At 47.3% G+C, this 22,912-nt stretch overlaps 1 protein-coding gene and 1 pseudogene across 5 annotated transcripts; both read right to left on the bottom strand.

Moving 5' to 3' along the window:
* Positions 1 to 5,007: 5,007 nt before the first annotated feature.
* TIRAP (TIR domain containing adaptor protein) lies at positions 5,008 to 18,029 on the bottom strand. Of its 5 annotated transcripts, none has more exons than XR_010127663.1 (5): positions 17,922 to 18,029; positions 10,465 to 10,588; positions 10,089 to 10,247; positions 7,889 to 8,592; positions 5,008 to 7,400 (listed from the first exon to the last, which is right to left on the bottom strand). XR_010127663.1 is itself a non-coding variant. In XM_054441564.2 (5 exons), the coding sequence occupies exons 3-5, from the start codon at positions 10,153 to 10,155 to the stop codon at positions 7,381 to 7,383; spliced, it is 666 nt and encodes a 221-aa protein (XP_054297539.2). In that variant the 5' UTR covers positions 10,156 to 10,247; positions 10,465 to 10,588; positions 17,922 to 18,029; the 3' UTR covers positions 5,008 to 7,380. The 5 variants fall into 5 exon arrangements, 2 of the variants coding, with proteins under 2 accessions (XP_054297539.2, XP_063527674.1); XM_054441564.2 differs by having other exon boundaries at positions 8,014 to 8,592; XR_010127665.1 differs by lacking the exon at positions 10,465 to 10,588 and having other exon boundaries at positions 17,922 to 17,969.
* Positions 18,030 to 19,325: 1,296 nt separating this feature from the next.
* On the bottom strand, positions 19,326 to 19,423 carry LOC129009189 (small nucleolar RNA U13; annotated as a pseudogene).
* Positions 19,424 to 22,912: the final 3,489 nt, after the last annotated feature.

The following is a 22,912-nucleotide window of genomic DNA, read 5'->3' as shown; positions in this document are numbered from 1 at the left end:
GAACCAGCCATACCAGCCATATGAAGAGCCCAGGCAGAGTAAATATTAGCTATCAAAGACCCTAGAGCAGTAATGTGCTTGATATTTTTTAAAAATAGGAATGACTGTGGGGCATGGTGGCTTACACTTGTAACCGCAGCACTTTGGGAGGCTGAGGCGGGCGGATCACTTCAGATCAGGAGTTCGAGACCAGCCTGGCCAACATAGTGAAACATAGTCTGTACTAAAAATACAAAAATTAGCCAGGTGTGGTGGTGTGCGCCTGTAATCCCAGCTACCTGGGAGGCTGAGGCAGGAGAATCACTTGAACTCAGGAGGTGCAGGTTGCAGTGAGCCAAGATCGCACCACTGCACTTCAACCTGGGTGACAGAGCAAGACTCTGTCTCAAAAGGAATGACCTGTGTAGCTAAAATATAATGAGCAAAAGAGAAACATTTGAACTGAAATAGTAGAGAAATGTATTCATTAGCAGCAAAATTCATCAATATGGGTATAATTTTGATTAAAATATAAAACCAGAATTCTGCTCTTCAAAAAGCCTGGCTCATGCCACACGTGGTGGCTCACACCTGTAGTCCCAGCTACTCAGGAGGCTGAGGTGGGAGGATCACTTGAGCCCAGAAGTTTGAGGCTGCAGTAAGCTATAATCACATCACTGCACTCCAGCCTGGGCAAGAGAGCGAGGCTTTGTCTCTAAAAAAAGAGAATGCCAAGGAAAGGATGAGCTCATAGGAAGCCTCAGCTACCAGAGGTTCTATTAAATACCAGACCTCAGAGTGAAAGGAATCTTTATGGTAGCACAGTTAAAATTCATTTCCTCAGTTACACTAGCCACTTTGCAAGTGCTTGATAGCCACTTGTGGCTATCATGTGAGCACAGATGGAGAACATTTTCATTATCAAAGGAAGTTCTACTAGACAATGCTATATTAGCTTACTCATTTATTATAAAGCCCTGTTCAATTGTTTTTTAGAAATCTTAAAATTTCTCCCACGCAAGGTGCGGTGGCTCACGCCTGTAATCCCAGCACTTTGGGAGGCCAAGGCGGGTGGATCACTTGAGGTCAGGAGTTTGAGACTAGCCTGGCTAACATGGTGAAACCCCATCTCTATTAAAAATACAAAAATTAGCTGAGTGTGGCAGCAGGCGCCTATAATTCCAGCTACTCGGGAGGCTGAGGCAGGAGAATGGCTTGAACCTGGAGGCGGAGATTGTAATGAGCCAAGATTGCGCCACTGTGCTCCAGCCTGAGTGACAGAGCGAGACTGTCTCAAAAAAAAAAAAAAAAAAACCTCCCAAATCTTTTCTTTTTTAGTCTAAAGAAGGATTGGATACTTCCCAGTTCCATTTCAGGGATTATGACAGACTAAACTGAAAACAAGTCAGCTACAAAACACCCGAACATTCTGGATGTAAAATTTAAAACATTCTTTTAGTTACGTTGCTGAGCTCTCAAAAAAGTAAAATTTGCAGGAACCAGAAATGATGTGGGAGTTTGAATCTATAGAGTGGTAAGGGGATTTTTAAGATGGAAGCTATTTTAAGGGCCATTGCTGATCTCTAGACGTCTAGGACCGGATTCAAGGGACAAGAGACAAGACCTGAGCTTATGTAAAGAGGAATTAAGATACAGAACTTTCTATAGAGCTAAGATCCCTGAAGGTCCACTAGCTCAATGAAGGGGCCAACAATTTTTTTTTTTTATTTTTTAATTTTTTTGGATATGGAGTCTCGGTCTGTCGCCCAGGCTGGGGTGCAGTGGCGCGATCTCGGCTCACTGCAACCTCCGCTGCCCAGGTTCAAGCGATTCTCGTGCATCAGCCTCCTGAGTAGCTGGGATTACAGGCACCCACCACCACGCGTAGCTAATTTTTTTGTATTTTTAGTAGAGACGGAGTTTCGCCATGTTGGTCAGGCTGGTCTCGAACTCCTGACCTCGGGTGATCTGCTCGCCTTGGCCTCCGAAAGTGCTAGGATTATAGGCGTGAGCCACTGCACATGGCCAGGCCAACTATTTTTAAAAAAGAAAAATGCTGCCCTACTAAAGGAGAGAAGGTGGTTAGGAAACTTGCCTGCTTCAACCATTGTTCCAGAGGGAAGAAGAAAAAAACCTCCTAAGAATTTATAACCACAGATGATTCTTCATGCAGACAGACTTCACATTCATGATTGTGTACATGATCCAGGACACTCAAACTGAAAAATCTACTTAAACTGGTCTTATAGTCTTTATTGACTGTTTATACCAAATTGACTCCAGGAGAAATGGAAAATCTAAATAGATCTATAACTCTTCAAGACATTGAAATTATAGCTTTAAATTTTACAGTAAAGAATATTCTGGCTGGGCATGGTGGCTCAGGCGTGTAATCCCACTGCACTCCGGCCTGGGCAATAGAGCAAGACTCCGTCTCAAAAAAAAACAGAATATTCTAGGCCCAAATGATATTACAGATGAGTCTACCAAACATTCGAGGAGCAATTAATTTCAATCTTAAACTCTTCAAATAAAAAAAAAAAAAGGCTGGGCGCAGTGGCTCATGCCTGTAATTCCAGCACTTTGGGAGGCAGAGGCGGGTGGATCGTCAGATCAGGAGATCGAGACCCTCCTGGCTAACACGGTGAAACCCTGTCTCTACTAAAAATACAAAAAATTATCTGGGTGTGGTGACACGCACCTGTAGTCCCAGCTACTTGAGAGGCTGAGGCAGGAGAATCACTTGAACCTGGGAGGCAAAGGTTGCAGGTGAGCCAAGGTCACACCACTGCACTCCAGCCTGGGTGACAGAGCAAGACTCTGTCTCAAAAAAAAAAAAAAAAAAAAAAAAAGAAAGAAAAAATTATGTATCAGAAAACCTACAACGCACACATTTAGTGGAGAAATGTGTGAAGCATTCCTTTTAAGGAAGGAATGAGACAAGGATGGCTGCTATTATCACTTTGTTTTATTGGAGGCCTTAGGAACCACAAAAGGAACTAAAGTTTTTGTTTTCTTTTGCAAATTGTATGACTGTTTATAGAAAATCCAACAGGACAGGTGTGGTGGCTCACACCTGTCATCCCAGCACTTTGGGAAGCCCAGGCAGGCAGATGGCTTGAACCCAGGAGTTCAAGACCAGCCTGGGCAACATGGCAAAACCCCATCTCTATAAAAAGTACAAAAAAATTAGTCAGGAGTGGTGGCACAGGCCTGTGGTCCCAGCTACTCAGAGGGCTGAGATAGGAGAATCATTGCTTGGGCCCAGGAGGTCGAGGCAGTGGTGAGCCATGATCACGCCACTGCACTCCAGCCTGGACAACAGCAAGACCCTGCAAAGTTTATAGTCATATAGAATTAATAGAATTAAGTAATTCAGCATGCTGCTTAATACTAGATCAATATGTGAAATAAATTACAATTCTTTATATCAGTAATAGATAAAAATGTAAAATTACCCTTTACAACAGCAACAGCAAATATGAAATGCTAAGGAATAATTCTAATAAAAAGAGGAGCTGACCAATGTGGAAAAGATAGAAAGCTTTATTGAAATACACTTAAAGACATAAGTAAATGGAGACATACTATTTTTATGAATAGGAAGACTCATAAAAATATCTGTTTCTTCAAAATCTATAAATTCCATGTAAGTCCAGTGAAAATACTAACAGGCTTTTTCCTGGAACCTGATGGTTGAATAAACAATTTATATGGAAGAGTAAAGGAACAAGAAAAGTTAAAGTGATTTTTGATGGATAAAAAGAGCAGGAAGAATTGACCTACAAATGGTCCAGGCTTATTAAAAACATCAGTGAACAAGCCAGTGTGGCACCAGCACAGGGATACACAAACAGATAAAGGGAGGAGACTGGAGAACCCAGTCACAGCCCCCCACATATGACAATATGTGACAGCAGTGACATAATCAGTAGGGGTGGGGTAAGGATGGACTAGTCAGTCAATGATGATTATTCAAATAGAAAAAAGAATTAGATCTTTGACTAAAGAACAACAAAAACCCAAACAAAAAATCCAGGTGGATTAAAGACCTAAATATGAAAAGAAATACAGAAGAAAATACAGATGTAGGGGAGGACTTCCTGAGTAAAACACAAAAAGCACAAAGTAAAAGGTAAAATATTGTTTTAGGCTGGGCGTGGTGGTTCACACCTGTAATCCCAGCACTTTGGGAGGCTGAGGCAGGTGGATCACCTGAGGTCAGAAGTTCAAGACAAGCCTGGCCAATATGGTGAAACCCCATCTCTACTAAAAATACAAAAATTAGCCAGGTGTGGTGGCGCATGCCTGTAATCCCAGGCTTAGGCAGGAGAATCACTTGAACCTGGGAGACAGAGGTTGCAGTGAGCCAAGATTGCGCCATTGCACTCCAGCCTGGGCAACAAGAGTGAAATTCCGTCTCAGAAAAACAAAAAACAAAACCAAAAAAATTTTAATAATTTAGAGATGCATACTTAAATATTTAGGAATAAAGTGATCTCTGAGATTTGCTTCAAATGATCTTGTGGGGAGTGAGAGATATGAGTGGGGTATTATTGATAAAAGAGTAGCTCAGAGTTGGTAATTGTTGAAGCTAGCTGACGGGCACATAGGGATTCATCAAACTTTTTCCTTTCAGTATATGCTTGATTTTTTTTTCCATAAAAATGATGAAAAGGAAAAAAAATGACAATAGGTTACCAGTTTTCACCCACCAGATTAGCAAACATTTAAAAATCTGATAACTCTAAGTGTTAGCAAGAACATGAAAAAGTGGGAACTCTTAAACACAAATTGTAGGAACTTAAATTGGTACAGCCAATTTGGAAGAAACTGTGGCATCTTCTAGAAAAACAGTATGTATATCCTTTTTTTTTTTTTTGAGATGGAGTCTCGCTCTGTCACCCAGGCTGGAGTGCAGTGGTGTGATAGCTCACTGCAACCTCTGCCTCCCAGGCTCAAGCAATTCTCCTGCCTCAGCCTCCCAAGTAGCTGGGATTACAGGCATGCACCACCACACCTGGCTAATTTTTGTATTTTTAGTAAAGACAGGGTTTCACCATGTTGGCCAGGCTGGTCTCAAACTCCTGACCTCAAGTGATGCGCCCGCCTCGGCCTCCCGAAGTGCCAGGATTACAGGCATGAGCCACCACGCCCAGCCCCAGCAGGATTTTCTAGGCTAAATCCTAGAAAATCTTGCTTGTGAAAATGTACAAAAAAGTTCAGCGGCTCATTGTTTTTAATAGCAAAAACCTAGGAACACCAAATATCCATTTGGAGAAGAATGTGTAACTAAATGGTGGCATATTTACATCGTGGGATGAAAGTGTATTATTAATAAGTGGCATGTCATCCATCCGCATGGATAAATCTCACATATGGTGAACAAGGAAAGGAATCTGCAGAATACAAACACTGTAACGCTGTTTACATAAAATACAAAACCATGTAAAACTACACAGTATGCTGGTGGAGGTGCATACATATATAGTAAATGTATAGAGAAAAGCTAAAAGCAAGAAGTTCAAAATTCAAAATACTGGTTATTTCTGGTGGGGGAAGGGGAGACTGCAATTCAGGGCACAAAGGGACCACTATAAGGGATGATAAGGTTTTGCTTCTTAAATTGGGTGGCAGGCACATGAGTGGACATATTATTTGTTAATCCTTTTGTGCATAATAAAATAATTTTTTTTTCTTTTTTTTTGAGATGGAGTCTTACTCTGTCGCCCAGGCTGGAGTGCGGTGGTGTGATATCGGCTCACTGCAACCTCCCCCTCCCAGGTTCAAGCAATTCTACTGCCTCAGCCTCCCGAGTAGCTGGGACTACAGGCCCACGCCACCACGCCCAGCTAATTTTTGTATTTTTAGTAGAGACGGGGTTTCACCATGTTGGCCAGGATGGTCTCGATCTCTTGACCTTGTGTTCTGCCCACCTCGGCCTCCCAAAGTACTGGGATTACAGGCATGAGCCACCATGCCCGGACTTTTTTTTTGAGACAGAGTCTCGCTCAGTTGCCCAGGCTGGAGTGCAGTGGCGTGATTTCGGCTCACTGCAATCTCCACCTCCCAGGTTCAAGCAATTCTCCTGCCTCAACCTCCTGAGTAGTTGAGATTACAGGCACCTGCCGCCATACCCAGCTGATTTTTTTTTTTAGTGGAGACGGGGTTTCACCATATTGGCCAGGCTGGTCTTGAACTCCTGACCTCAGGTGATCCACCCGCCTCGGCCTCCCAAAGTGCTGAGATTACAGGTGTGAGCCATGGCGCCCGGCAAAATAATTTATAATTTAAAAAATAAATTTTCTCTTTCTAGAACTAGAGATAGAAAAAATAATAAAACTTTTTTTCAGCAAAAGAGGGGTCATGATAGGGAGAAGTGAGAGGGGGGCACAAAAGTACACACTGGAGGAAATAATGAAATTCATTTCAGTTCAACAACAAACTTACTGAGAACAGATGAATGAAACCTTGCCTGTCCTATAAGGAATACAGTCGTCTGCCAGAAGAAAAATGCTGATTCTTCCCAGTCCAAAGGTGATGATGGTGACTGTGAAAGTATCAGCTTTAGCCAGACCACTGATGAAGCTCCCAGATGTCACAGCATCCATAGGCTTGTGATCTCAGGTGAAGGCGTTGAACCCTGAGCCCTGGCTTCCCATCTCTTCACTTGTTCCGTCCACCACCCCACCCCCATATTCAGATGGCTTCTAGGCTTCTAGGTTTGTGTCTTTAATGGCACTTAGGCAATAAATAAAAAATACAGTGCAGTGCTGACTGCATCTTCCCTACAGCTTTCTGAAGTGAATCGATGTCTCTGGGAAGAGGAACAGAGTAGTGTGAGTGTGAAGGACTGGATTCTTGTTGCTTTCTCCTGGCTCCCATTCCGGGATTTCCCCAGGCAACTGGGAAGACCATCCATGGTGAGGCCTGCAATCTAGGCTTCTTGCTGATCAGTCAGGTGAGTCACCTCTTTAGGAGGGATACCAGTGTACGCCAGTGCCCAGTTCCAGGGGAAGACAGAAGTGGGTGCCAGGCTTCCTGTCCAGTTAGGCAGGAGATGAGCCCTGCTGGCCATCACTGATCAGTACCACCTCCTACTACCTCCAATTTCTGGCTTCCTCATGGCCTTCTTGGGGAGTCCCCAGCTTCCTCATGGCTTTCCTCGGGGGAATCCCCAGCTTCACGGCCTTCCTGGGGGAGTCCCCAACCTCTCCATGGTCTCCTTAGGGAGCCCACAGTAATGGAAGCCTGATGGGTGCTCTGATCCCAGGGTCACGAGCAAAGCGCTGCAACTCACTCCCTATATCTCTTGTCACATCTGTGGGAATCCAAGGCCCTGCATGGGTTTTCTGTTTCCAGCTTTACTCCAACTTCCAGGGTCCCATGATATAACACGTGTCAGCTGAGTGTCTGCAGATCTGAAAGAGACCAATCACAGCGTTGTCACACCTCCCAAACCCAGCATCTCTGTTTTCCCCAACAGGTCCTGCCTCTTCTATCTTTTTATCTATTACCACACTTCCAAACCTACTGCAATAGCATGGCCCTCCCCAGATACATTATATGCACTTCTTTCTTATTATTTTGCATCATTTTGCCTTACTAAACCAATGTCCCTCCTGGCACCTTCCCAGCTCTTGATGGACATCTCCAGCCTGATCTCAGAGAAACCTAATGTTATTACTGTTACTACTACTAGCTATTACCTTATTGAGGACCTGATTTGTGCTAGGCTCTGCCTCTTATGAATACATGTGCTAGGCCATGTTCTGAGCCCTTAGTGTATATACTGTTCTCATTTCATAGCAATAGAAACCTGGTGGTCAGTGAGGAAACACAGAGGGGGTGAGTAACTTGACCAAGTTACTTTTTATGGGTTAATAAGTGCAGGAGCCAGGATACAAACCCCAACAGCCTTTTCCAGAAGCTGCACTTTGAACTACCAGGCTACAGGGCTGTCTCCTAAAAGTCAAAGTAGATCAGATACTGTAGCTGAATCCCATTCCCCTTCTCCCTCCTGTAGTAGCTTACAACGCATGACAGCTTCTTTGACTTGACGAAAGCCACCATCAGGGCCCCTGCCATCAACGTAGTACATGAATCGGAGCTCAGGTGGGTAGGCAGCTCTGCTGAGGCCTGACAGCAGGGGGATGGTGCAGCCCTCAGCCCCTGGGGCCTCGGTCAGGGCCTGCAGCATCTGGTACTTGCACCAGGGGTCCTGAAGGAAGCCTGGCGTGATGAGCAGCACCCGGCAGTGACTACTGCTCAGTGCCTGGCACAGCTCAGACATGATAGCGCCACCTGGGGTCGCATCCCGGAGTTGCAGGAAGCAGCGCAGGCTGGCAGTACTGTCTTCCAAGTAGGAGACCAGGTCCTGGGCGGCCACCAGGTCTTCCTCACTGTGGCACACGCAGACGTCATAGTCTTTGCTCCAGCGACTACTGCTGCTGTCACTCGCGTGTGTGGGTGGCAGGCTGGGAGACGTGACTGAGCTGAGGCTTGAGGGTAGCGGGCTGTCCTGTGAGGTAGGCTGTGAAGCATCACTGGAGGCGCTTTCTGGGGAGTTGGGCCTCTTCTTGGGCTTCTTCAGCAGGGTCTGCCTGAACCAGTCTGTGGGGGAGAAACACTGCTCAGGCCTGTATGTTACCAGGTGCCCTCTCACTGCCCACACAGGAAGGAGCCCCACCTCGTAGGGAGGACAGACAGACTGCAGCCCACTTCCTTGCACTGGGAAACATCTTATTCTCATTGACCTGTTGCTCCACTATTTTTTTTTTTTTTTTTTTTTTTTTTTGAGACAGAGTCTCACTCTCACCCAGGCTGGAGTACAGTGGCGCAATCTTGGTTCATTGCAACCTCTGCCTCCCAGGTTCAAGCGATTCTCCTGCCTCAGCCTCCTGAGTAGCTGGGGTTACAGGCACGCACCACCACGCCTGGCTAATTTTTGTATTTTTAGTAGAGACGGGGTTTCACCATGTTGGTCAGGCTGGTCTTGAACTTCTGACCTCGTGATCTGCCCGCCTCAGCCTCCCAAAGTGCTGGGATTACAGGCGTGAGCCACTGCGCCCAGCACTCTGCTATTTTTATATATCTTTTGGGACTTGCCTAAAAGTGCCCTCTAAAGGTAAAGGTTTCAGACACGTGTCAGAACTCTGGAATCCTTATGTGAGAGTGTTCCACCAGCCTGGTTAAGAGAAATGGCCTTGCACTACTCCCAGGCCCTTTGATATCTGGTACCCCCAGCCCACCTTAAGCACAACTTCCTACTAGAGCTGACTAGTCAACCACCCGGGAGTCTGCAGGCAGAGCTACATTATGCTAGCAAGGATCCATCAGTCCCGAAGCCCACTTCCAGCACTGAGGGAAGGTGGACTTAGATTAGGAAGGGCTACCTATACAGGAAGGAAGGGGTACGGAGGACTGGCATGTGTTTGGCCCCAAGAAATCCTAGATTGTCGCTAAATGGGGAAGAGGCTACTGCTCAGAGTTGCTGAGGAGCGGAGAGCTTCGTGATTCAGAACCCACACTCAAGTCAGGGACACAGCTTTGACTGTGGACCTGTGGCTCACTTTCTGTATGACCTTCAGCAAGTTAGTCTGTGTCTCCATTCCCTCATCTGTAAAATGGGTTTGTCTTAGTTGCTGAAAGTTAACTGAGATAATGCAGTGTCAGGTGTGTTGTAGGGACTCCATAAGGAGATGAAAATTCAGCTTCCCCAGCCCTTGATAAGGACAGATAGTTGTGGTGGGGATTGATTCATTTTCTCTCTCTGCTTGGCTTCTCCTCTAAATGGTTCTGGAACAAAGATTTGGACGACAAGAGACAGTGTTAAGCACTCAGCACAGTGGTTTCCAGGCTAGGAAAGCTAGCTGAGCAGGCCTGGAAAACCTTTGAGCCAAAAGGATAAAGATCCGGCTGAGCTGACACAGGCCTCCCCTCCTCACTCTCCACAAAGCATGCAGGCCCTGAAGTCAGGTCAGGAGTTCCCCACGTCAGCCTTCCTGCGTCTCTCTGAGTTTGGACCAGGCAGGCCTCTCACCGCGCCCTATGGAGGCTGAGCACTACACTCAGGAACACAGCAGAGTCGCGAGTCCGGTTCCACTCACCAGCCATCTTGCCTAGAGGCTTCTTAGGCCGAGAGCCAGGAGCTGGGAGGGAGGTCGATGATGCCATAGCGTGGGGGTCAAAACTAGCCCCGTGAGACCAGGCATTGGTGAAGGGGGAGGAGGGAGGAGACCCAGTCTTGACCTCATGGAGCAGCCATCCTACAGAGGGCAGAGAGAGAGAATCACAAAGGCTGCACTTACCCTGCTCTCATTCCCCGTGGATGAGCTCTGGGAAGTTCTGTTTCTCTCCTAATGCCTGACAGAGGCTTGCTCTCTAAATGGGTCCTTCATTCTTCATGAGATTAGGGCCAGACACGACTGTGATTGGAGCTGGATTCTAGATAAAGCCAGAGCTGTGTAGTGTGGTCAGACTTACAGGGTATGAGCTCAGCATGACCAGCTGAGGGACTGTTCTCTGCTCCACCTGGTCAGGAGGATATTCGGGATCTGGGGAAGGGCAGCTGGCAGGCAGCTCTTTAGAAGGACTTCCTATGTAAGGCCTGAAATGGCAGAAGAAGGACAGTTGCTATTTGGACAAATAATTATGTATCCAGATAGACAGAAGCTGAACGGTAGAAAGATAGCACACGCAGGAACTCTTGGGAGACTTTTCCTCCAAGTCTGCCTCCTCCTGAATAACTCCAACCATAGACCCATCGCTTCTGCAGCCGTCAGCTCAGGAAGGTCATGTCAAAAAGTGGTAAAGACTGCAGATTGCAGGTAGAGTGCCTGATTCTCATCTCTGGTTAACCGTGGCCTTTGGTCACCTTGCTAAACTCCAGTTTCTCCATCCGTGAGATGGAAATACTAGAGCCTCCTTCTCAGCATTATTGTGAAGATTAAATGAAATAATTTATGTAAAGTCTTAGTGGTGTGTGGCATGTAATAAATGCTTAGAAAATGTGGGCTATGTATATAAAATAATCTAGCTATTGGAGGGATATATTATGTTCATGGTTTATAAAACTTGTAATGTTAATGTTTCCCAAACGGATCGTTAATTCAGTGCTGTTCCAAAGTCTAGAAGATTTTTGGTTTTTAGGTTTTTTGGTGGGGAGGTTGTCAGACTGCTTCTAAATTTATATGGAAATACAAAGGCCCAAGAATGCCTTGGAAAGGCAACCTGCCATGTTGTCTTCCCACCGTAGTGACAGAGGATGTCCCTGATGGTGGACACTCTTTCAGCCTTAAGTTTCTGTGGAGCAGAGCCTGCGGGGGCTGTAGTATTCTAGTGACACTTCTCCTGTGAAAGGCTGGCAGAGCAACTGGCACAGGGCTGCTTTCTCTTTGGTGGATCTGTGAGATCAAAACAAACCTGAGAACTCATGGAAGCAAGTATTATTAGACACACTAAAATAAAAGGTTGCAAAATTTACAGAATGTGGCCAGGCACAATGGCTCACGCCTGTAATCCTAGCTTTGGGAGGCCAAGGTGGCGGATCACCTGAGGTCAGGAGTTCAAGCCTAGCCTGGCCAACATGGTAAAACCCCTCTCTCTCCTGAAAATATAAAAATTAGCTGGGCATGGTGGCGGGCGCCTATAATCCCAGCTACTTGGGAGGCTGAGGCAGAAGAATCTCTTGAACCTGGAGGCAGAGGTTGCAGTGAGCTGAGATTATACCACTGCACTCCAGCCTGGGCAACAAGAGCGAAACTTCGTCTCAAAAAAAGAAAAAAAAAAAAAATTAAAGAATGTCATTCTATGCTGCACATTAATGCTTTGTTCACTGATGCGCAGAAGACAAGGGATGCTGAGGATTTGTGATCATATATCAAAGTTCAAAAAAGAAGTAGAACTTAAACCATAGCAGCAAAGGAGGCAGAGCAAAGAGTTGGAATGGGTACAGGAACCAGAGAAGACATCTGAAAAAGCAACACAGCTAAATGTGAAGCCACCAAAAAGGCACTGGAAGTTGACTATGAGTATGTATATGAGTTTCTTTTCTTTCCTAATATGCTTGGGATTTCAGACAGCCTAAGTGGCAGGCTGCAGCTAGGGCCGTTCAGGATGCCTTTTTGCCCCCAGTAGTAAACATGATGTCACTTGGTTTTTGCATTATTTAAATATTTTTTCAATTCTGTTTTAATTTTAATATTAATTATTTGGCCTTGGTGCACTTGTAAACTAGAGCATCATTTGATTTTTAAATATTCTAAAGGTTAAAAATTAACATAATATGTTAATCTACTTAATATATGTAGATTTAAAAGTTTTAGTTTCTCATTTTATGAAATGACTTGCCCTTTTGGCAACACATGCTGATTGGGGGAAACTGCTTGTCCGTTGCTTGGTTAAGAAGAAATCCAGTTGTCCAGCAGTATATGCCACTAGAAGTGGGGTGGTATAAGCCCTCATGAGAAACATGGAAACGTTTTAAAGAGAAAAATAACAGCACCTTTGACAGGATAATTGAGCAAGATGGCAGGTAAATTCCAGTAACCATACACACTGCCTACTTCCTGGAATCCAAGACGCCACACACCTTCCCTGTTCCTTTTCAGTTCTTTTGTAGCTGGAGCTGTGGAACTGTCAGACATTCAAACACGTGTTAATCTTTCCAAGACCTGGTAACTGTCATCATATCTTGAGATGTGGTTGACAAGTAGGTAAGGTAATGAACCCAAATCTCCAACTGGAAGCTGTACTCACTAGCTCTGCCTATTCTCTGATTTGCTGTGTGGTCTAATACACAGTCGCTTTCTTTGTGCTTTGAAAAAATTCATAAAGTAGAATCATACCAAAAATACCCACTTTGTAAGAACTATGACTTGATAGAAAATTAGTAAAGGGGATGGGCTCAGTGGCTCATGCCTGTAATCCCAGCACTTTGGGAGGCTGAGGTGGGCAGATCATGTAAGCTCAGGAGTTCCAGACCAGCCTGTCGAAACCCCTTCTCTACTAAAAATACAAAATTTAGCCGGGTGTGCTGGTGCTCCCCTGTAATCCCAGCACTTTGGGAGGCCGAGGTGGGCAGATCATGTGAGCTCAGGAGTTCAAGACCAGCCTGGCCGACACGTCAAAACCCTGTCTCTACTAAAAATACAAAAATTAGCCAGGCATGATGTCGCACACCTGTAATCCTAGCTACTTGGGTGGCTGAGGCTGGAGAATCCCTTGAACCTGGGAGGCAGAGGCTGCAGTGAGCCAAGATCGCACCACTGCGCTCCAGCCTGGGTGACAGAGCGAGACTCGATCTCAAAAAAATAAAGAAAAGAAAATTAGTAAAGGATTTCTTCAGAAAAGAAGTAGCACAATACCTTTAGCGCTTTCTAGAATGCTTTTCCAATATTATGTGCAGAAATTGATGTAAAGAAAACATTATGGAGTTTTGCTGTATAAAATCCAAAGTGGGCCGGGCACAGTGGCTCATGCCTGTAATCCCAGCACTTTGGGAGGCCAAGGTGGGTGGATCATGAGGTCAGGAATTTGAGATCAGCCTGGCCAACATGGTGAAACCCTGTCTCTACTAAAAATACAAAAATTAGCTAAGCGTGGTGGTGCGTGCCTGTAATCCCAGCTACTAAGGAGGCTGAGGCAGGAGAATCGCTTGAACCCGGGAGGTGGGGTTGCAGTGAGCTGAGATCATGTCACTACACTCCAGCCTGGGCAACAGAGCAAGACTCAAGTCTCAAAAAAAAAAAATCCAAAGTGTATTTAGTATCCAATATCAAACTGGTCTCCAATTTCTATTATATAGGGAATGTACTGGAGCCTGTGAAGGCATATAATTAGAATATGTATCTCCTAGAGTTCATATTCGATTTCTGTTAAGCAGGAATCACTATCTGGGGTAGACAGAATAGTGGCCCACAAAGAGGCCCACATCCTAATCCCTGGAACTGAGAATATGTTACCTTCCATGGCAAAAGGGGATTTGGCAGCTGTGATTAAGAACCTTGTGATGGGGAGGGATGCCTGGATTACCCAGGTGAGCCTAATGTAACCACAAAGATCCTTTCAAGAGGGAGGTAGGAAGGTCTGAGGCAGACAAAAGAGCTGTGCCAAGGGAAGCAGGTGCCAGTGGGATGCAGGTGGCCTCTAGAAGCTGGAAAAGACAAGTCCATGGGTTCTTTCCTGGAGCCTTCAGAAGGAGCACGACCTCGCTGATCCATCTTAGAACGGTAGGATAATCAATGTGTGTTGCTTGAGGCCACTAAGTTTGTGGCAATTTGTTACAGCAGCAATAGGAAACTACTACACTATGTCTGATTAGATCAGGCCAATGAATGGAGAAAGTATTGGATTTCAGTTGAGTGCTAAAAACTGGTCTGTTTAAAGGTTCAAATTGTTTGAAATAGTTTTTACATCTTTAAATAAATAAATTACCATCTACACTTTACCTCACTTTGACTTTACATTTAAAATAATTTTGGTTTCAAAGGCTGTTTTGTTCTCAAACACTTGCTAAAACATTTAGGTAGGATTAATTATGGTTTGCAGGACAATGTCACTTAAAGTCCTGAATATAATTCATTTATAGCTTGATAGACACAATACAGTGTTCTCAAAGAGGTTTGTAGACTATGGTGCAGACCTAGGGTGGGCCCCTGTGTTCACACCTGGGACTGTGGGAAGGACCCATGACTTTCTTTTTTTTTTCAGACAGACTCACTCCATTCCCCAGGCTGGAGTGCAGTGGCACAATCTCAGCTCACTGCAACCTCTGCCTCCTGGGTTCAAGTGATTCTTGTGCCTCAGCCTCCTGAGTAGCTAGGACTACAGGCGCTCGCCACCACGTCCAGCTAATTTTTGTATTTTTAGTAGACACGGGGTTTTACCATGTTGGCCAGGCTGGTCTGGAACTCATGACCTCAAGTGATTGGCCCGCCTCAACGTCCCAAAGTGCTGGGATTACATACAGGCATGAGCCACCACGCCCCACCTTTTTTTTTTTTTCCAGAGAGGGTCTTGCTCTGTCACCCAGGCTGGAGTGCAGTGTTGTGATTACAGCTCACTGCAGCCTCAACCTCCAAGGCTCAAGTAGTCTTCCATCTCAACCTCTAGAGTAGCTGGAATTACAGATGTGAGCCACCACACCTACCTAGTTTATTTTTTTCATTTTTTAATTTTTCTTGGTACAGACAGGATCTTGCTTTGTTGGCCAAGCTGGTCTCTAACTCCTGGCCTCAAGTGATCTGCCCACCTCAGCCTCCCAAAGTGCTGGGATTACAGGCGTGAGCCACCATGCCCAGCTTTAATTTTACTTTTATCTGAGTCTTCTTGCTAGGGAAGATTTTTTAAAAACAAGACTCAAATAATACAACTATAAGGGGAAAAAAATGATAAAATAAAAATCATTAGAATGAAGAACTTCTGTTCATCAAAAGACATAAATAGGAGAATGAAAAGGCAATCTCCCAAGGGATAAAATGTTTAAAAATATATATCCAGGGCTGGGCACAGTGGCTCACACCTGTAATCCCGGCACTTTGGGAGGCCGAGGCAGGCGGATTACTAGGTCAGGAGTTCGAGACCAGCCTGGCCAACATGATGAAACCCCATCTCTACTAAAAATACAAAAATTAGCTGGGTTTGGTGGCTGGTGCCTGTAATCCCAGCTACTCAGGAGGCTAAAGCAGGAGAATCGCTTGAACCCGGGAGACGGAGGTTGCAGTGAGCTGAGACTGCACCATTGCACTGCAGCCTGGGTGACAGAGACTCTGTCTCAAAAATAAAATAAAATAATATATGTATATATATATACACACATACATATATCCAATAAATGTCTTATATCACAAATATTTCAAGGACTCAATGGAACTAGTAAGACGACAGAAAAATGAGCAGAAGAATTGAGCAGGCACTTCACAAAAAGAATATTCAAATGAGCAATAGACATAAAAACAGTTCATTAGTCATCAGAGAAATGCAAACTAAAACCTCAGTGTATCACTGCTGGGCACTCAGCCAAATGGCTACAGAGAAAAAGACTACCAAGTAGTGGTAAGAGTGTGCAGGAATGGAAACTCGAACACTGCCGGTGGGCATGTAAACCGTACAACTACTTTGGAGAAGTGTTTGGCCATAGACTAAGATGAGCATACACACATCAGCAATTTCAGTCCTAGGAATATACTCAAACAGCAGTGCTTACAGGTTTGTTTTTTTTTGTTTGTTTGTTTGTTTTTCAGACGGAGTCTCCCTCTGTCGCCCAGGCTGGAGTGCAGTGGCATAATCTCGGCTCACTGCAACCTCTGCCTCCCGGGTTCAAGCGATTCTCCTGCCTCAGCCTCCCAAATAGCTGTGACTACCAGCACCCGCCATCAAGCCTGGCTAATTTTTGTATTTTTAGTAGAGACGGGGTTTCACCATATTGGCCAGGCTGGTCTCGAACTCCTGACCTCGTAATCCGCCTGCCTCGGCCTCCCAAAGTGCTGGGATTACAGGTGTGAGCCAGTGTTCCCCGCCTGCTTACAGATGTTTACCAAAAGACATTCACAAGAATGTCTGTAGCAGCAAGATACAAAATAACCCCACAGTGGAAATGACTGTCCATCAACCCGTGTCCAGTAGAATGGATAAACTGTGGTCTAGCCATACAATGGAATATTATACACGAACAAGAATAAACTGCTAACTAAACATGGGTGAATATCACAAAACATACTGAATGTCAGATGTCACACACCTAAGAGTACATGAAGGGCTGGCCGCGGTGGTTCACACCTGTAATCTCAGCACTCTGGAAGGCTGAGGCAGGTGGATCACCTGAGTTCACGAGTTCGAGACCACCCTGGCCAATATGGCGAAACCCCGTCGCTACTGAAAATGCAACAATTAGCCGGGGGTGGTGGCAGGCGCCTGTAATCCCAGCTACTCGGGAGGCTGAGGCAGGAGAATCGCTTGAACCCACGAGGCGGAGGTTGCAGTGAACGGAGATTGTGCCACTGCACTCCAGCCTGGAGGACAAAAGCGAAACTCCCTCTCAAAAAATAAAAAAAAAAAAGAAGTACATGATGTATGATTCCATGGATGGAAAATTCAAAACAGGCAAACCTATTTTATGGCGTTAGAAGCCAGGGATGTAGTCATGTTTTATTTATTGCTCTGAATCAGGAAAAGTGCGTGTTATGGAAAATGGTTGAGCTGTACACTTACGATTTGTGTGCCTACATATCAACTCTTTTAAATCTAAAAAATAACTAGATGTGGTTCCCTCTGAGTCATTCCTGACCCTGGTGTCCCCTAGGTTTGGTGTTTCAACGGGAGTTCTCCACACTTCCCCCTCTGTGTTGCACTTCTAGGGTGTGCTGTGGTTCTAACGTACCTCTCTGTCCCCTGGGGACCAGAGGACCGGATCTGTCTGGTCCACCGCGGTCACCCTAGTCGTTGGCACAGTGGCTGCCCAGCCCGTGTGTAGCTGCTCATGACTGGTGTAATGCCTCGATAGGTCCCTAACCCTAACTAATATTATGCACTTGCTGAATCACTGCCACAATGACAACCCAAAGAGCAGAAGAAGAGGCTGTGACCGGAGCAGAGAAGAATGTGAGGAGAAACGATATCCACAACGCACTGACCGCCAGGCTCTTCCAGCGAGGCAAGCGAAAGGGGAGCCGCCCCGCGCAAGCTTCTTTGCGACAGAAAAGGTGACAGCCTCCTCGGAGGGCCCTTTCATGCCGCTTGCGTGTTGCGGGTGCCAGAAAGGTGAAGGAGAAGGGAAGCGGATGTGCCGCCGGCAGGGCAAGGCCGGACTGGAGGCGGCGCGGACCCCTGCGGCTCTCGGTGGGGCCGGGACTCCGGGGCCCAGGCCGGCCGCGCTCCGCCCTGCCCACCCCACGGAGCCCCGCTGCGCCTCCCGGTCCCCCGCGACCCCGCCCCGGGCTCACCTGCGCGCGGGCCCAGTCGCGATGCGGGCTGCGCGGACTGCCCGGGCTCCGCGGGGAAGAGCAGCGCGCAGGCCCCGCTCTCCGGAAGCGCCGCCCGCCGCACCGCCCCTCCCACTCCGCCCGGCCCAGTCCAGACCCGGGAGACTCTCGGGCACGATCCGGCTGCGGGAGACGCGGGACGGGGCAGCCCGTGTGTCCACTGCAGCCGGAGCCCCGGCCAGCCTGGCTTCTGCATGACTCCAGGCGCCCGTCCTCTCCGCTAGCTGCGTCGGGGCGGTCCGCAGCAACTCGGAGAGGAGCCTGTGGCCAGGGTCCCCCGGCGCCCACCGTGACAACCTGAAACCTGGGTTTTGTTCTAGGCGGGGGAGAAGGGAAAACAACACCCTATTCCACCCATTTAATCCTCCTGACACCTTGCAAGGAGGGTGTTCATACCTTTTTCCTTTTATACAAACGAGAAACATGAAGCTTGGAGAGATGGAACAACTTTTCCAAAGTACACACACAGCGAGGGGTGTAAAGGGCTGCAGTGTAGGAGGAGCAGACCCGGGCGGCAGCTGGGAAGCCAGGCCGCAGCGGCCGCCAGTTCCTGTCCCAGACACTGGTTGATGCCGATGAGGATGGAAACCCGGTCTTATGCCAAAGTGCTTTCTTTGCTCCTCTAAGCGGTGATCCCACATGGGCGTTATGAACAGCGCTGCAGTATACTGCAGAGCCGCTGCAAACAGCGTGGTGTGGGCAAGATGCTGGGAAGTCCTGGGTGAAAGAGATGCCTTTGCCTCCCACTTCTTAGAGCTCTTCAGATGTTGGTGAGCGCTGTGAAGCACCTTGGGGAGAAGGGAACGGAGCATTCCCCACACTTGTTTCACTCTACAAGAAATGTGAATGTCTTCCTGAGCGTCTTGCTCCAGGGCATGCCAGTATGGGAAACACTATCCTAAAACTATGTGCGCGAAATGCCGGAGGGTGGAGGTAGTTTAATTAGGCCATGTAAGATTCATGATCTCCTCCTCCAATCTGATTTCCTCCTTTTCTCACCAGCCCGCCAAAGCGGATGAGCTGCCCATCCCGGGAGGGCTCTGGAGTAACCGCCTGGGTTCACAACCAGCGCTCATCACTTACTAGTTGTGTGGCCTTGGTGAAGTCACGCAACTTTTCTAGGCTTGCTTCCTTCATCAAATGATGGTATCTGGTTGCTGCTGTTCTTGCAAGGATTAGATGAGTCTACATAAAGTAGATCAGGCACTTGGCACTGCACCCAAATGCCCAGTTTGCTTTGACTCTACCAAGTACACCTCCACGCAGGGCCCTCCTTTTCCCCAACTCTGCTCTGCAAAACGCCCTTCTTCTAGCAAGGCCTATTTTTTGGGGTTTTTTTGTTTGTTTCCTTTTTCTTTTTTTTCACATCACACGGGTAACAACCCTTAACAAGGTTTAAGGGAGGCACATCTCACACATGTGCGTGAACACCCAGTCATCGTGCTTATGAGCTACAAAGGGATCAAGGCCCATTTTTGCAGCTTATTCAGGAAAGCTTTGCTTCACCCAGCCCTTCCCACCTCCATCCCTCAAAGGCCATAGTGCTTTTCCTTGTAAAGAGCCTGTGCTCTGGCTGCTTATCTCCCACTTTAGAGTAAAAATTCCCCGAGGCCAGGGATGGTTCTTCAGGCTCCAGCCAGAGCGGAAGGACACTCGAGGAACACTCAGATAAACAGGCCTTGACTGCGCCAAGTATGGGCCAAGTGTTGGGACAGCTGTGTCGGGGCAAGGATGAAGAAGGCTTGGTCCCAGCTCTGCACAGCTCAGTGGGGAAGACAGATGCACGGAGGCGATGGTAAGGGCTTGCCCACAGCTTGAAGTACAGCCCCGTGGGAGGACAGGAGAGTTGCTCAGTGTTTTTTTTTGTTTTTGTTTTTTTGAGACGGAGTTTCACTCTTGTTGCCCAGGCTAGAGTGCAATGGCACAATCTCAGCTCACTGCAACCTCTGCCTCCAGGGTTCAAGCAGTTCTCCTGCCTCTGCCTCCTGAGTAGCTGGAATTACAGGCACATGCCACCATGCCCGGCTAATTTTGTATTTTTACTAGAGACGGGGGTTCTCCGTGTTGGTCAGGCTGGTCTCGAACTCCCGACCTGAGGTGATCTGCCCACCTCCACCTCCCACAGTGCTGGGATTACAGGCCTCAGTGCTTCTTAATAAACATAGTACTCACTGTGTGGAAGGGAGCAGCTTCTGGATGAGAAACACTTGAAGGCCTTTTCCCTTTTGCCCTGAGATTGGAATGTCTATGCTGAAGGGAGCAACTGGCTGGCACCTAGGGGAACCTCACAGGGTCAACCCGGATGTCGGCTTGTCCCTCCTGTGTGTCCCTGGCAAGTTCCTTCCTGTCTTTCAGCACCGCCTTCTTCCTCTTCTGGCTTCTGCCTTAGGCCTGGCCCACTCACCCCAACCTCAGGGGCTTCTGTTGTTACCTCACTGGTAGCACATCTCCTCCCCTGCCATTAGTAAGGCCCACCTCCATCATTTCTTCCCTCCCTTTCATCCTTCTCCACAAAGGCCACTTTTTCTGTTGTTGTTTTTTGTTTTTGAGACAGGGTCTTACTCTGTCACCCAGGCTGGAGAGCAGTGGTGCCTCACACAGCTCACTGCAGCCTCAACCTCCAAGGCTCAAGTGATCCTCCTGCCTCAGCCTCCCACATATTAATAGCTGGGACTACAGGTGCATGCCACCACGCTTGGCTAATTTTTGTATTTTTTGTAGAGACAGGATTTTGCCATGTTGCCCAGGCTGGTCTCGAACTTGTAGGCTCAAGCGATCTTCCCACCTCGGCCTCCCAAAGTCCTGGGATTACAACTGTGAGCCACAGTGCCCGATCCCAAAGGCCACTTTCAAGGCAGAGTGGGCAGTTTACCAGCTGTTTCTATTCCCATTCACTTCTCCTTCTCTGCAAGTGTCTACACCTCAAATTCCACTGAAACTGCTCTTCATGAGTGAGGCCACCACTGACCCACTTGGGACTGAATCCAGCAGACACTGTGATCACTTCCTCCTTAGCTTCATGACACCACACTCTCCTGGCTTTTCTCCTGTCTCTGTGGGCACCTCTTCAGTGTCCCCTTCTCTGGTTTGTCCCTTAAATGTTGGTGGGGTCCCTCCAGCTTCCCTCCTTGGCCCCCTACTCTACCGTCTGGGGTGATGCCATCCTGTTCCATGATGTCCACATCACTATCTACAGCCCAGATCACCCCCCGAGGACCATGCCAGTCAGCCCAACCCCCTATTTGAGGGATGCCCTACAGGTACCCTCATTCATCACATCCCAGACTGCACCACTCACTCTGTCCCTCACTCCGCTCCTCCCTGGTGCTCCTCATCTCTGGGAGGGGTAGAACTTCCATCCAGAAACCCGGCCATCACCCTGGGATCCATCTGATTCTTGCCACGATGGTTCAGGCACTCCCTGTCCCTGCCACACGGACTGCAGCCACAGCCTCCATCTGGCCTCCTTGCTGCCTGCCTTGACATCCTCATCTGCTCTCCACAAGGTCACCCAGGTGATTCTTCTAAAAGGAAAATCTGAGCGTGTTGCTCCCGTTTAAAACCCCTCAGCGGCTCTAGTTTCTCTTCTTGCACTCCACGATCTAGGCAGAAACAGTCACACTGAATCCTGCTATGGTCTGAATGTTGGTGTCCTCCCTAAAGTCCTATGTTGGAACCTGATACCCAATGTGATGGTGTGAAGAGGTGGGGCTTTTGGGGACGTGATTAAGTCATGTGGACTCTACCCTCATGAAAGGGATGAGTGTTCTTGGAAGAGGTTGAAAGAAGCTGCCTTACCCCTTCTGCCATGTGAGGATGCAGTGAGAAAGCACCATCTTTGAAGCAGAAAGCAGGCCTTTACTAGACATTGAATCTGCTGGTGCCTTGATCTTGGACTTCCCAGCATCTAGAATTGTGAGCAATACATTTCTATTATTTATAAATTACCCAGTCTAGGATATGTTGTGATAGCTGCCCAAGTGGACTAGGACAAATCCCTGAATCCTATTAATTCTTGTCTCTGGGCCTTTACATATGGTTTGCCCTCAGCCTGGATCCTTCCTTGGCCACCTTGCATTCACTTCACTAGATGCCCATCCTTCAGGGTCAGCTCAGAGGTCAAGTTCCCTCGAGGAGCTGCATGGAGAAACCCCTTTGCCACCCTCCTACTCCCCCCCCGGGTGAGGTGTCTGTTGTGTGCTCATGCCAGCACTGGGGGGTCACACTGTATCTGATCTAGGGGTGAGGGGCCAGGAGGGGCAGGGCTATGAAAGTTCCAGCAAAGACATGACTATGTTTTGCTTGCTGGTGTATCTCAACATGTGACCCTGACTCTGGCCAACAGCTGGGCTGAATAAATGTTGGTAGAATAGATGGACAAACCCATCCCTCTTTCTTTACAGCCAAACTCCCTGCGGGAACTCAGGAAGGGGAGGCACTCGCTCACAAGGAAGATGCCTGCCGCCTAGGATCTAAGAAGGACTCTGTCTGCCATCTTGGAGCCTGTGGAGGCTTGCTGGGAACAGGAAGGCTGTGGTCCAAGGCCATTTTTGCTGGCTGTGAGGTTTCCAGAACCAAAGGGGGCACACAGCTCTTCTTAAAATTTGAGCATTTATGCCTGGGATGAAACTGAATTCTATTTGGGCAAGAGATATGCTCACGTATACAAAGCAAAGAACCACACAGCAACTCCTGGTGGCACACCAAACAAAACCAGAGTAATCTGGGAAAAAGTCACTTGGGTTCATGGAAACAGTGGCATGGTTTATGCCAAATTCCCAATCTTCCTGCTAAGACTACGGACACAGAATCTGTGTGATACTGCACCACTCAAGGATTTAACTAATGAAAGGTGGGTTTGTGCTCGTGTTTTGTTTTGTTTGTTTAAAAAAACTCCCTGTCCTGGTATAAGGCTAATGGGGTGCTTCAAAAGCTCCTGCTGTACAATGAAA

The sequence above is a fragment of the Pongo pygmaeus genome, chromosome 9 (genome assembly GCF_028885625.2).
Source record: "Pongo pygmaeus isolate AG05252 chromosome 9, NHGRI_mPonPyg2-v2.0_pri, whole genome shotgun sequence".
NCBI classification, from domain to species: domain Eukaryota; kingdom Metazoa; phylum Chordata; class Mammalia; order Primates; family Hominidae; genus Pongo; species Pongo pygmaeus.
The sequence above is the reverse complement of the archived record's forward strand: the minus strand, read 5'-3'. Positions and strand labels throughout refer to the sequence as shown.

Coding starts and splice junctions, on each gene's coding strand:
- TIRAP (XM_054441564.2), bottom strand. CDS start 10,155: ATGGCATCATCGACCTCCCTCCCAGCTCCTGGCTCTCGGCCTAAGAAG. Junction 8,593..10,088: donor GCCTCTAGGCAAGATGGCTG/GTGAGTGGAACC, acceptor TCTCCCCCACAG/ACTGGTTCAGGCAGACCCTG. Junction 7,401..8,013: donor CAAAGAAGCTGTCATGCGTT/GTAAGCTACTAC, acceptor GGTCTCTTTCAG/ATCTGCAGACACTCAGCTGA.